Here is a 15353-nt window from a genome sequence, read left to right on the forward strand (position 1 = left end):
TGTCAACCGCCGTGGCTGCTGTGCTTGCACGGCATCCCCAACATCTCTCCAGATGGACCCGGACTGCATGCTAAACTCTGAGGCCGCAGGTTTTACACCCCTGCTCTAGAGCACTTGCACTTTCAAAGTGCACAGTCTATTTCCCTTTAGTAAATCAGCCCCACAGTATATTACCTTGGTTAACATTATTTGCTTTCATCATGTACAGTATAAAATTGATCAAGCTGCAAGCTCTTCTCCAATCAACCATCAGCTATCTGTAGCAGAACAAATAGGAAGTTATAGGCAGACTAGAGGCAATTAAATTCAGTGCTTGGGACTTTAAGATGGCAGAAAAAATAAAAATAGTTGTTACGGTAAGGGCCAATACCTCTTGCATGAGTGACTTGTGTTGTAATTAGCATTTTTTCTTCAATGTCTTTATCATAATATCTAGTTTCCAAGCCAAATGCAGTGTCACATTAATGTAAAGTGAATTTAAAAAATATTGCACGTCTAAAGTCTTTTTTTTTTTTTTTTAACCTGGATGGTTGCTTTGTATTCATGACTGACTAGTGTGGAGTGTGTAGGTCACTATAACTAGTTATATTAATTTAGATATTTGTGAAATGGCCCAACTGCTATTTTTAATGACTTTTATAATAAATATTACAATTCTAGACATTTGAACAAATCAGTTCATTCAAGGGAGAGGCATTTAAGTCCACACTGGCTTTTGATTTTTTCTTGGTTAACTTTCCACCACTTTTGATGTATTTGTCCTTTGTATGAATGACCTGGATGTACTGGTCAGTGCTGCTATTTTGCTGGTCACTGCTGGATGCGTTAGACATTGAGTCTGACTCTGTAAGGCAAGATTCAAGTTTGTGCTTTGACTTGACTTTCCGGTGGTGTTCCACAAACTGCTCATCAAGGTCAAGGTTTTTCAGATTTATTTTTTTTCGATGATGTGGCTTTTCTGAGTCAATCTGAAAGCCCCCTTCCCAGGATTTATATTGCATGCGAGCTAGATCTCGCCCAGATATCATTTGGCTGTCATTGCGGTCTCCAATGTAAAACCGAGGATTATGCCGGAGATCTGATAGTGAGCGAGGGCGTTTGGATCTGCGGATTAAGTCCCTGTGAAGTTCATCTTCCTCTTCCTCACTCAGGTGTGGTGAGTGAGATCGACGCGGTGTTTGAACAACATACCTTCTAACATTTCTTGGATATAACTCTACTATATCACCAGACTCATCCATTCTGAAATGTCTTGGCAGTCTAGATGTGGAACGAAGGAGTTTCTTATGAGATTCATGCTCATTAACTATAAAATATCTTGCGTGTGGCCGATGAGGGAGAATACTTGGTGTACTGGTCCCATGACGTTCAGGTGTAACATGTCTCAGGCCTTTCCTGAACAGAGGCTCTGATAGAGCATTCTCTGTTTGTTTCTTTAGCCCAGATGAATGGTAATTCTTGGTTCTGCAGACTTCACTGGAGCTTCCTTGCTTTATACTGGGAGGCCTAAAAATTAAATCATATTAATGCATCTATATTAACATTGCATTGCATCCTTAGATATTAAAAATATAACTCTATAATCATACACTATAAACCGGCCTTTCTCAACTTTTTTTCACCAGAGAAACCCTTGCAATATTTTTCAGGTCTCGAGAAACCTTAGCTAAAACTAATTCATTGGTGATCTTTGGGAAAATTCCCATTTACAATTGGGGCCAAGCGGAAGACCACACTCCCCAATACAGAAAGCTAAAAAGATCATCAGCCTGAAACTGTGGAGGCACCATCTAATGTGAGGTCAGTTGGCCACGGCTCAAGGAACCCCTTGAAATCTCTAAAGGAACCCTGGTTAAGAATGACTGCTTTATACTATACAACAATAATAATAGCCGAAATGGTGGCATATACTGTAGAAGACCTGGCAGCAATCAAGGCACTGTAAGTTTGCAAAACTAAGTAAAGAAAATGTTTATAGAAGTTATTAAAAAAAACATCTAAAGTTAAACTTTAATGTTGAAATGATCAATCCAAAGGAATAGTCCCAGAAGCAGGTAAAAATGCCAGATAAAATTTGCTAAAATTCTCAATATATGTAGTAGATCTGTGAGAGTTGTCTCTGTTCCTGATGTAGTATCTTTTTAACAAGGCTATGTCACTATAAAAAAATGAAATAAAATAGTTATAAACTCCAGGTAGATATTAAATCAGGCCTTGCCCCATGAACATTATTCACCATATGCTTGTTTATCTAGAATAAACATACAAGCTCAGCAAATCCTATGTTTTTTTTTTTTTCCCCTGCTGCTCTTCCACTGCATTTCCTGTGCCGCCATTCTTGTTTTCTTTGTCATGGGAAGCCTGTTATCTTCTTCTGGTTCTTGCAACTAGCCCCCTGATCACCTGGTTCCAGATCTCGTGCATGCACAGACAGAGATCAGTTGCCATGTCTTTTACATTACATGTCGCCATAGTGTTGGGAGGTCTCCACCCTTGGCTTCCTGGGATACATGGTCAAATTTCCATCTGCACATATGTGAGATCTGGCTCCATGTCTTTCCAATTTCAAAATGCCATAGTGTCAGGAGATTACATAAGAATTTGGCACCTACGGCCCTGCAGCTTTCTTGGATGCATGATATGTACTCCAGGAAGCTGGGGGTATAGAGGGGCTATATAATTTCAGCTAGGCAAGGAAAAGGAAGTAAATATTAGATAAGGTATTCTGATTACAAGTAACCATTTGTAACCAATGTTCAAATGGCAGCAGTGTGGGGATTTGAATCAGGGCACATCTCACCACCTGAGCCTAATATATAACTTTTATTTTAAAAAATGTAAGTGAAAATAAGTTTTAATATTAGTTTCATATCTTTTAAAAACCAACATGGCCTGTGCCAACTTTGGCACCTCCAGATAAGAGGCTTTGCCAGAGGTGATTAGTGTAAATAAAATGACAAAGAGCCTAAGGGCTTATTTACATGTGCTTCAAAATGTGGTTTTGGACAAGCTTTTTTAAAGTGTTCTAAATGCCAATCACCCTGTCCCTGTCACTAAATAAAATGGTTGGCTTACAGTCCTGTTTACTCGTTGTTTTTGCTTTGCTTCAAAAATTATACCCCATGTCGCTTTCTTGGCACTTCAAAGCCTCCATAGAAATCTGTGACAAAGCTCGCTTGCAGCCTCTGTGGCTTTTGTTTTGGAGGTATTGTAGGTATGAGATATCCCAGGAAGCACTGGGAAACCAAAAGGTGAACCATTCCATCCAGATTTAAAGCTAATAGTGCCACTTTTGGTCTTAATTTTAAAATATGTGTACTACTGAGGAAAATAATATATTGGATATAAATGCAATATTTATATATAGTATGTAAAAGGCCATTCTGTCTCTGTATTCTATTTCCCTTTTCACTGTATAACGGGTTATGCTTTCAGAAGTAACTGCTCATACACTATATAGTTAAAGGTTTGTGAACACCTGACAATAATACCCAGATGAGCTTTTTAGACATCAAATTCCAAATCATAGGCATGTTGCCACTAAGCCCTAACACCTCCCCCCACTTTGTGGCTATAACAGCTTCCATTCAGGAACCGAAGAGAGAGGACTGAGTGGTAGAGGATCGGGTAAAGGAGAATTTAACAATGTCACACATGCTGTGCAACGTGGAAGAAATATAACGGGGTGAGCGGGGACCAGAGTGAGAGAGGAAGAAAAGCAAACCAAAGAATCAGCTGGGGGTTACTACTGAGTGGGGGATCAGGAGAGCTGGGGGTTACTACTGAACAGAGGATCAGGAGAACTGGGGGTTACTACTGAATGGGGATCAACAGAGCTAGGGGTTACTACTGAGTGGGGATCAGCAGAGCTATGGGGTTACTACTGAGTGGGGCATCAGCAGAGCTATGGGGTTACTACTGAGTGGGGCATCAGCAGAGCTGGGGGTACTACTGAGCAGGGGATCTGTTGAACAAGGGTACTAACAAGCTGGGGATCTGCTGAATGAGCGTACCAATGAGCTGGGGATCTGCTGAACAGGGCTACTAATGAGGTAGGCATCTGCTGACTGGGGGTACTACTGAGCTGGAGTTCTATTGGGCCCCATTTAAAACAAATAGAAAATCAACACACACAGGGTATTTGCTAAGATCCAGAAAAGCATAATTGAAGCATCAAAAACGCATTAAAATAGCATGTTGAAGTGGTAGGCACTTTAATGTGTGTTGAAGTCGAAGCAAGTATACATGAGCCCTAAGTGTCAAAAATGCCACATGGCAATTGGCTATTTTGGTATCAAGTCATGTTGGCTTTAAAACATCTGAAACTGATATTAAAACGTATTTTTAACCCCTTGACGTTGACCGTCTCCTTTCTCTCTCAGGGTTCTAAAAGCTGGGAGGTGGGCCTTAAGGTCATGTGACTGCTGTGATTGACTATCACAGTGGTCACATGATCAGAAAGCTCCCGATTGCAAGCATGAATCGGGAGCTTACTGATCACCTCCAGCTATTATGCTGGCTCCCTACAGGGAGCATGCTCTCAGCACTGTGTGTAGTGTTAACAGAGCCACATATATGTGGCTGCTTGGCGTTAAGGCCCAAATGCTGAGTGGCCGCATATGTGTGCGACTGGCGTCAAAAGGTTAACTTGATTTTTAAATAAAAGTTATAATTTAGACCCAAGTGGGTGAGATGTACGATGATTGAAGAGCATTACATCCACTCTAATATTATGAAGAAAAGGAAGTAGAATCACTAGGTATATAAAGTAAGGTGATTATAAAAGGGAACAAAAAATAGTGGATAATTATGTACAAGGGAGGCGGGAAGAAGTGAAAGAGAATTTAGTGGAAGGTACTCTTTAACCACTTGAGATCTAGAAGATTTTACCCCCTTCATGACCAGGCCACTTTTTGCTATTAAGCACTGCGCCAATTTAACTGATTATTGCGTGGTCATGCAATGCTGTACACAAAATTTATATTTTTTCACATAAATAGAGCTTTCTTTTGGTGGCATTTGATCACTACTGGGTTTTTTATTTTTTGAGATTTAAATGAAAAAAGACCCAAAACTTTGAAAGAAAACCTATATTTTTTTTACATTTCTGCTATAAGACATATCCAATAAAAATAAAAAAATACATATTTCTTGACAAATGTATTCTACATATATTTGGTAAAAAATCCCAATAAGTGTATATTGATCGGTTTGCATGAAAGTTATAGTGTCTTCAAGCTATGTTATAGATACTGCAATTTTTGCATTTTTTTTTTGTACAGTAGTAATGATGGTGATCAGGGACTTATAGTGGGCCTGATAGTGCGGAAGACAATCTGACACTAACTAACTCTGGGTGGGAACTAACTGTCACTGACATCTCCAGTGACACTAATACAGTGATCAATGCTAATAATATACACTGTCACTGTACTAATGACACTGGCTGAGAAGGGATTAACATCTAGGGCAATCAAGGGGTTAAATGTGTGCCAAACAATGTTTCGTATGTGTATTGTGTGCTGTTTTACTAAGCAATGTGCCGGTTTTTACTCCCTCTTTGCAGGGAGAAAAAAAAAACAGCCCATAAACATACTGTGTTTACCAAGACAGGGCTCTCTTCTATCATTCACTGAGCCATATATCATTGGCCAGGACCTACTGATTGGCTTGTGCAGCAGCAAATGACAGCACAGTGTTCCGGGTCCACATATATGTGTTTAACCCTAAGGGCTCATGTACACGGGGCGTTTGGAAAACTCTTCTGAACGATGGAAACTGACTGCTGGAAAACGTAAGTTAAAAAACGCCAGTTTAGCCACGTTTGCATACTGCGTTTATGCGCGTTTGCGTTCAGAAGTGTTTTTAAAAGATAACCTCAGGAGACCTCCCCAAATGCTCAGAATGCACTGAAAAATAGTAAATAATTAACTATTTCAGACATTTTGAGAGCAATAGAGAGAGCAGTAGGTGTTGAGATTAGCTGTCATTTCTGGTTGTATTCACTATGGATCCCATCATGAGCATAATGCGGCACGTTCTACTTTTCTTTTTCCTTCATGCGAAACCTAGAACTGACTGCGCTGGTGTACCGGGTCCATTTGAAAACATGGAAAACACTTTGCATGCATTTCTGATGATAAAAAAAGGCTCTGGACAGCATCTGGATATGGAACAGTTAAAAAAACGCTTCTAAACGCAAACGCTTATAAACCTGGTTAACCGCGTTTACACACGTTTACAAGTATTTGGCGTTTGAAACACCAGTAAAATCTACTCCTGAATGCAAGTTTGGTGCATTCAAAAAAAGACTGTAAACTCAACTGCCTGTAAATGACTGTAAACGACGATGTGTACATGGAGACATAGGAAAACATTAGGGAGAGTTCAGGGGCTGCTGAAAAAAATGCTGAACAGCTCCTGAACGTCAGTTTATCAGCTGCAGTGTACATGAGCCCTAACTCTCCTATATAATTTTTTTAACAAAATAAACAATAATAACAGCACATAATAATTGTACTTTGTTTTATTTTTCCACTTCTTTTCTATAATTAGGCATAGTGTTGAAATAACCTTACAACACAATGGACATACCTGTTTGTAACCTGCTCTGCCCTCTGTGGTTTCACCCTGGACCCTGAAGGGCTTGGACTAACATTTGGAGGCTGTGGCACAACCACACGAGGAGCCGATTGGGAGATAGTTTGTATCTGGCTGCGCTTGCTGCCTGGAGATTCAAAGTTCACCACGCTTCCATTCTTCCGAGGAGTAGATGAATGAACAGAAGACTCTTGGCTGATGATGTCACTCTCTGGATCCCGCTTTTTTTCAGGGGCTTCCTTATGCTGGAATCGGGCTGTAACACAGAGGTATGTACATCACATATCCTATAGAGTATGCATTCTGATTAATATGTATGTATGTATAAGAAAATAAACTGTGACCTTCTACCTGTTTCAACCTTTTTTTTTTTTTTTTTTTATTAATTTGGGCATTCATACTGAGAGCCTGATAAAGATTTAACCAACCATTGTTATTTTATTACTTTATTACTAGTTGTATCCAATTTTTTTGAGTTTAATGATATTTCATCCTTTTCAGATGCGCATGGTTTCTAAACTTGCGCCTGATTTAGGAAAAAAAAACTTGACTTCAACTTTTGTTGAGCAAATATTATTTGTGTTTTGGCATTTAAATAACTGAACTACTTTTCTTTCTGGAAAGCTCAGTGTACAGGTGAGGACTAACTTAACTTTAAAAAAAAAAAAGTCCACCCTCCTTAGCCCAATAAACCTAATCTATGCTGCTACCTCCTCCCAAACCAGGTACTTACATACCTCCTACTTCTAGAAACAGCAAATTCAAAGTCATGCAGGTTGATTTACTAAAAAAGCAGAGTGCAAAATCTGGTGCAGCTCTGCATAAAAACCAATCAGCTTCCAGGTTTTATTGCCAAAGCTTAATTGAACAAGCTGAAGTTAGAAGATGATTGGCTACCATTCACAGCTGCACCAGCTTGTATACTCTCCAGTTTTAGTATATCAACCCCATCGTCTTTGTAACAAAATATTTTCTGGTGCTGCCTATGCAATAAATCTCTACAGACTTGAATAGGGACGTACGGGTGTATTTATAAATATTAATGTGCATAGCAGATTGCCCAGTGAAGGGGTATGTACATTTTTTTTTCTGTGCAAATGGGGCAAAACATGAATGTTTTAGACTATTCCATGTACTGGGTGAATGTTTTTCATTGATTTAAAGCAAACAAATACCACATTTGACCACTAGATGACACTATGTATCATAGGAAATTCTTATCCTACTTAGTGCTTTCTAGTGATCAAATTTGGTGTTTTCTGTTTTAAATCAGTGAAAAACAATCGTTCAGCACAGGAAATAGCATACCATTCTTTGTTTTTGCTAACATCACAAAGAATGAATGTACGTACACTAGGAAAATTGCTATGCAAATATTTTATAAATACACCCCCTTGCGTCTTTACAATATGAGTAGCGCTCCATTCAAGTCTACAGGGAGTTATTGCATAGACGCAGGCAACACTGGAAAAGATTTTGGTACCAAGGCTGTAAATATCATAGGAGGTTTTCTGATATCTATATGAGAATCGTTATACTTGTTATGAAGCAGCCATTCCTCATCTGCCATTTATTATTTCCAGGGTAGTTTATTTTTCCCAGCTCTGAACGCATCACTGCATTATGGATCTTTACATTGCTGTGTGCAGTGTCTATAGACAACAATGCACCTGTCTTCAGATCCGTAAAAAAAACCCCCAAAATGCCACACGGCTACAAATGTGGCTTTAAAGAGGCCTTAATGTGTTTGGAAGACGCCTGCCTTGTGTACATCAGTGTGTGTAAATCTAAACGTTGGGATTGATTTAAGAGCCAAGACTGCTTGTTTGCGAAGTGAATGGGGGTTTAGCTTGGTCAATAGGGTGGAGCTTTCATTATTATTATTATTATTATACAGTATTTATAAAGCGCCGATAGTTCACTCAGCACTGTACATTACAAAGGGGGGACAGAACATGTGACAGAACAATAACAATACAAAACATGAGGGGATTGAGGGCCCTGCTCTTTCGAGCTTACAATCTAGGAGGGAGGGGATGGTGGCACAGGAGGAGATAGCTGTGGGGGATGGAGTGGTAGGAAGAGTGGAGGAGGTCGGTCAAGTTAGCAGGGGGTAGGCTTCCCTGAAGAGATGGGTTTTCAGGGTGCGCCTAAAGGAGAGGAGAGTAGGTGATAATCTGATGGGTTAGGGAAGGGAGTTCCAGAGGATGGGTGACACCCTGGAGAAGTCCTGGAGGCGGGCATGGGAGGAGGAGACCAGGGAACTAGAGAGAAGGAGGTCTTGTGAGGAGCGGAGTGTGCGTGCTGGGCAGTACTTGGATATTAGGTCGGTGATGTAGTTCGGGGCAGTATGGTGGACAGCTTTGTACGTCAGTTTCGTCATCACTTTGTACGTCATCACTTTTAATATCCAGTAATGTCCGAAGGAAATTAAAAAAAACAGTATGTTTGCTTCTACATGATTGGCTAATGGAAATTAATACATCTTCACATTATTCACTGAGCTAAGTGAACAGTCTGTATTCCTATAGTCTGCCTTTTTGTGCCCACCAGCCTAGTGAATCCTACAGAGCCACTAATACTGGAGAAACATATTTAGAAAAATCTAGTTTAGCCCCCCCCCCTTTCCTGGCCTGCCAGGCCTGTGCTCAGATCAAGGGTCTGGTAGCAATTTAGGAGGGACCCCACACTCCTACCCTCCTTTTTTTGGAGGGGTTCCCTTTAAATGTCCTACCAGGCCTAAATGACCTGGTATGGCTTTTATTGGGAACCCCACACTTTTTTAAAACATTTTTTTTTTATTGTGGGGTCCCTTCTAACCTTCCTACCAGACCTAAAGGGGTTTATTTACTAAAGCTGGAGAGTCCAAAATCAGACTCCCTTCTGCATAGAAACCAATCAGCTTCCAGGTTTCATTGCCAAAGCTTCATTGAACAAGCTGAGGTTAGAAGCTGATTGGTTTCTATGCAGAAGGGAGTCTGATTTTGGACTCTCCAGCTTTAGTAAATAAACCCCAAAGGGTCTGGTAATGATTAGGGGGAGGGACACCATGCTGTTTTTTTTTGTTAGTCCTGCTGCAGCAGGTTCTCTACATTGTACAGATGTGCAAATTTGCAGATGGTTTAAGGAGACCACTCAAGATATTTAAAGGAATTTTTTTTTTTTTACTTTAAACAAGGAAAATAACTGCCCCTTTAAAAACGTTACTTCTTGAAATTTTTTTTCACTGATTTATGTCCCTCAGGGCAGTACCTGAGTCCCCATACCCATTGTATGGCCAATAACTTGCATATAAGCCTTCAAAATGGGCACTTTTGAATTTACAAGTTTAAGTCTCATAGACCTGCATTAAATTCGAAGTTCGCGGTTGAACTTTAGTTAAGTTCGAATGTTTGACTTTCGTAGTAAAGTTCCACTGAGATCTGATGTGTTTTCAAAGTGTTCCTTTAATTGTTTTTGTACACATATATACACACAATATACACCCTGCATTTTCTTATATTGGCTTGTAGGACCTTCGAGAAGGTTTTGTTTGTTTGAGCCACTAATACTACTTTACAAATATCAGCATGGATACAATTTTATAAGAACACCTGCAACAAGGTTTTGTAGTTGTGTAAGACCACAATCCAAGACTGTCTATGATTAGGAATAGGTGGAATAATTCTGAAATCCATTTAGGCAAAAATGTTGCATCATTATGAAAATTCTGAACATATTCTATTATGAAAACCACAGCCTAGATCCAACAAGATTTAGTTATTTGAAAATGTTGCTGACCTATTTATTATTTTTCCTGATACAATAGGCCCTGGTTTATGCTGATGCTAATCTGATGCGTTCCAGAAAACATAGATTCGCATGTCAAGGGAGGTGGTTCCCACCCATGCGTTCCAAACACAATGCGGTTTCCGAAAGGGCCCTGTGCATGTTTGATGTGAGGTGGTGCGTTTTTGATCCCCATAGACTTGAATGGAAACAGCAGTGAAAATGCATACAGTTGTGTTCAAAATAATAGCAGTGTGTTGAAAAAAGTGAATAAAGCTCAAAATCCTTCTAATCGCTTTTATTTCCATACACACAAATGCATTGGGAACACTACACATTCTATTCCAAATCAAAACATGAAGAAAAATATATCAAATTTGTGTTGTTCCTCTAAAAAAAAATGAAGAAAAGTGAATATTAGACTGTTCAAAAAATAGCAGTGTTTGTATTCTTCTTTACAAACTCAAACATTCACTATATAAACTGAGAAATGTTTGAAGATTTTGCTTTCCTTTGAATCACTTAATGAATATTTAGTTGTAGTCGCACTGCTTCTGAGAACTGCTGTACATCTGTGTTGCATGGAGTCAACCAACTTCTGGCACCTGTGAACAGGTATTCCAGCCCAGGATGATTGGACTACATTCCACAGTTCTTCTCTATTTCTTGGTTTTGCCTCAGAAACTGCATTTTTGATGTCACCCCACAAGTTTTCTATTGGATTAAGATCCGGGGATTGGGCTGGCCACTCCATAACGTCAATCTTGTTGGTCTGGAACCAAGATGTTGCACGTTTACTGGTGTGTTTGGGGTCGTTGTCTTGTTGGAACACCCATTTCAAGGGCATTTCCTCTTCAGCATAAGGCAGCATGACCTCTTCAAGTATTCTGATGTATTCAAACTGATCCATGATCCCTGGTATGCGATAAATAGGCCCAACACCGTAGTATGAGAAACATCTCCATATCATGATGCTTGCACCACCATGCTTCACTGTCTTCACAGTGTACTGTGGCTTGAATTCAGTGTTTGGGGGTCGTCTGACAAACTGTCTCCGGCCACTAGACCTAAAAAGAACAATTTTACTTTCATCAGTCCACAAAATGTTGCACCATTTCTCTTTAGGCCAGTCAATGTGCTCTTTGGCAAATTGTAGCCTCTTCAGCACATGTCTTTTTTTCAACAGTGGGACTTTGCGGGGGCTTCTTGCAGATAGCTTGGCTTCACATAGGCGTCTACTAATTGTAACAGTACTCACAGGTAACTTTACACCTTCTTTGATCTTCCTGGAGCTGATTGTTGGCTGAGTCCTTGCCATTTTGGCTATTCTTCTAGCCATTCGAATGGTAGTTTTTTGCTTTCTTCCACGTCTTTCAGGTTTTGATTGCCATTATAAAGCATTTGCGATCATTTTAGCTGAGCAGCCTATCATTTTCTGCACTTCTTTATATGTTTTCCCCTCTCCAATCAACTTTTTAATCAAGGTACGCTGTTCTTCTGAATAATGTCTGGAACGACCCATTTTCCTCAGAATTTCAGAGAGAAATGCACTGTAACCAGCATGTACAACATTTGCTGCCTTCCTTCCTTAAATAAGGGCAATAATTGCCACCTGTTTTTCAAAGAATGAATGACCTCACTAATAGAACTCCACACTGCTATTATTTTGAACATGCCCCTTTCAATTAGTGATTCAATTACACAGAATCAGCAGCATGCATGTCATGACTGTTGGGTCTGTTGGATTTCTATTACTCTACTACACCTGCTAGTAAATTGTTTGCCATGTAGAAATATAATTTCTACCAAAAACAGTGATTGATCAGGTGATGTCTGACTGCTATTATTTTGAACACAACTGTAGGTGTTCAAATGCAGTGTGATTTTAGTTGGAGATATACCTATTTCTAATGTTACAAAATAAGCCAGAACAGAAATTGCAGTGTAAAATTGCAGCAGCATCACACTTAAAACACATAGAAATTGAACTGCATCAGTGTGAACCAGGACTTAATATTTCAAAACAATTTTAAAAAAACCTTACTAAAGATACTTATGTATAATGCTTTGCATTGGATATATGCTGTGACTTGAAGTACATTTCTGCTGCTGTATTACTAAAGTTTGCCACCAAGTGGCGATATAGCACCTATTTCTTTATTTTATTAACTTGCACGAAACACATTCTGGTCATTTTACATTTGCATTGCACAACTTTATTTTGTGTTTACATCATTTATATACTGCATACTACATAAATGCCTTGGACATATTTATGTGGTGTGCCTCTTTTGGCAGTTCATATTGAATTAAAATTTAATGTATATAAAATCATAAAACTTACCCACAGCCATTTGAAAGACCTTTTTCTTGTCTTCCATTCTTTCCTGAAAAATGAAACACACTGGGAATATGATCAACTGTCCACTGAAAAATCGGTGTTCTCTTGAGTATTTACTTACAGTCTGGATCTGTGCCCTCAGCTGATTATTGGTGAATTTTAGGGATCTTGCAATACTCTGAAGGTAATAGATTAACATACTATAAAAAGATGAAAACATTAATGGTACATTGTTAGGTAGAAAAAAGGTAATACAAGCTGGTATATTGATTATGTCAGCTACTTTGTAAATGTTTTCTTTTCAGTTGTAAGGGGAATATTCATAAAGCAGTAAATCTGACATTTACCCAACATTCACTGCAGGTGAATCTCCCTGGTGCATGTGTTTTAACCACTTCCCGTCAGACCCATGTACAGGGCTGGATGGGAGCAGTGTAGGAGCGGGTTGCCGTTCATAAACGGCGCCCACATTTACAGGCTGTGCGCGCTCCCTGGGAGCACCGATTTCTGTACGGGACCTCTGTGTGAAGTCCCGATCATGTGATCACCGATTGGCCAATCAATGATCACATGAATAGTAGTAAGCAAGATGTCACTTCCTGACATCATTGCTTACTACTAGTGAAATCTGTGAATGATCACAGAGGTCACATGGTACAATGCTATTCACAACAGCCTTGTACCATGTGACAAGCTGTGACCAATCACAGCTCTCACAGTATTTCTCAATGGCTGCAAGAATGCAGCCAGAGAGAAGGAGAAATGATTGCTTTTACAGCCTTTATGAGTGTAAAAGCAATTAGTGTAAAAAAAAAAAAAAAAAAAATTTCATCACCCCCCAACAAGTAGTACAGTGTCAGGTATGTTAAAAAAAAAACAAAAACCCATAAGTAATAATATAAAAAAATTAAAATGTAAAAAAAATTATATTTTTTGGTTATGAAACTAATTTGGTTTTTTTTTTTTTACTAAAAAGATAATTGAATACATTTTGGCCAAGATCTATGACGAAAGATTATTTATTTTCAACATTTTATAAGAAAAACACTTTTTTCAACATTTTTGGACTTTTTCATTTATATAGCAAAAAATAAAAATCCATCGGTGAATAAATACCACCAAAGTTTTATCTGTCTCAAAACAATGCTAAAAAATTCATATGGGTACAGTGTTGCATGACCGCGCAATTGTCATTCAAAGTGTGATAGCACTGAAAACTGGCCTGGACAGGAAGGGGGTAAAAGTGTCTGGACTTGAAGTGGTTAAATAGGTGACTGATTTACCAACAGCGAATGTTTGGTGAAAGTCACATTAATTCATTTATAAATATGCTCGTAAGTGTACGTTGGGTAGCAATATCCAAGATCAACTATTTAAAGCAGAATTCTAGGAATTTATTTTTTGCATGTTGCTAGCTTGGCTCGATGTAAGTATCTATAACTAATACCCAGAGGGCCGTAGGTGAAGCTGTAAATCACTGTAGTAGCCATTGCTACATACAAAGCACGCTGCAGTATTAGTAAATAACCCCCAGTGTATTTCATTTCTGTTAGGGCACTTTAATGCTGGAAATCGAAGTCAACAGAGGAACTGAATTCACTGTTTTTCAGTAATCCTCAATTTCATAAAATATGGATTTCTACATTCAAGGAGTGAGAATTACTTACAAGAGAAGAAGTAAGGCCGGGAGGACCACCACTGGACTGCTGACATAGCTCATCACCTTATTGAACCAAGCAGGAAAATCAGTTTCAATGGTCTCAGAAATGATGTCATAAATTTTCTCTTGTCCACTGTAGAGACAATTGGTATTAAATTATGTTGTAATGCTAGACCTAAAAATCTTAGTTACCTCTGACTGTAGTGTCCTGATTCCCATCCCCTCTTTCATTGCTCCCCCACCCCTCCCTTTCCCATTCTCTAATCTTATCCCTCCCCACCTTGTCCCTTAATTTTTTATAAACATAGAAAAGTGATGGCAGAAAAAAAGGCCGAGTGATCCATCAAGTCTGCCCCCCCCCCTTTTTTTTTTTTTTGTTTAGTATACATGTTTTGTTTGTTAACTTCTTTTGTCTTTGGACTTTTGTCCCAAGCATGTTTCAAGTCATGTTTCAAGGCCACCCACCAGTAACATAATAATGGTGTTCTAGGGCAGGAAGCATGGCATCATTCATTGCTATGGTGTTGGTGGCTACCTCCAGCATTCAGGAGAGGATGAAAGTTCGCCTCCTGCAAACTTGCTGCACATCCAGACCTTTGCTGCTGTGCTGGAGCCAAAAGGTAGAGCTGTGAATGGATGTGAAGAGGGGATTCTGTGATTGGGAATGAATGCGATGGAAGAAATGTGTGATAAGGGGGCTCTGTGATGGAGTGACTGTGAGATTAGGGGGCTCTGTGATGGAGATTATGTGATTGGGGGGCTCTGTGATGTGAGGGACTGTGTGATTTGGGGGCTTTGTTATAGTGGGACACTGCAATGAGAGGGCAGTGATGTGATGGCAGTACTCTGTGATGGGGAACTCTGTGCTGGGGGGGCTGTGTAATTGGGGGCTTTGAGATGGGGGCACTGTGCTAAGGGGGCCCTGATTTGATGAAAGTTCTCATCAGATGCATTTTTAATGCCTGGCAACAAGGTCTAAAATAG

At 39.4% G+C, this 15353-nt stretch overlaps 1 protein-coding gene across 1 annotated transcript in view; it reads right to left on the minus strand.

Moving 5' to 3' along the window:
- Positions 1-600: 600 nt before the first annotated feature.
- TMC3 (transmembrane channel like 3) overlaps positions 601-15353 on the minus strand; it is a 96652-nt gene continuing 81899 nt past the window's right edge. The window contains exons 18-22 of the mRNA XM_089676415.1: positions 14377-14502; positions 12831-12909; positions 12713-12755; positions 6595-6856; positions 601-1506 (exon numbers count right to left, since the gene is read on the minus strand). Coding sequence (XP_089532541.1) covers positions 657-1506; positions 6595-6856; positions 12713-12755; positions 12831-12909; positions 14377-14502 — 1360 coding nt within the window. The 3' untranslated portion in view covers positions 601-656. The remainder of the gene's footprint in view (positions 1507-6594; positions 6857-12712; positions 12756-12830; positions 12910-14376; positions 14503-15353) is intronic.

The sequence above is a fragment of the Staurois parvus genome, unplaced genomic scaffold, assembly GCF_062004578.1.
Source record: "Staurois parvus isolate SC_StPar_1 unplaced genomic scaffold, SC_StPar_1.0 ptg000168l, whole genome shotgun sequence".
In the NCBI taxonomy this organism is placed as follows: Eukaryota; Metazoa; Chordata; class Amphibia; order Anura; family Ranidae; genus Staurois; species Staurois parvus.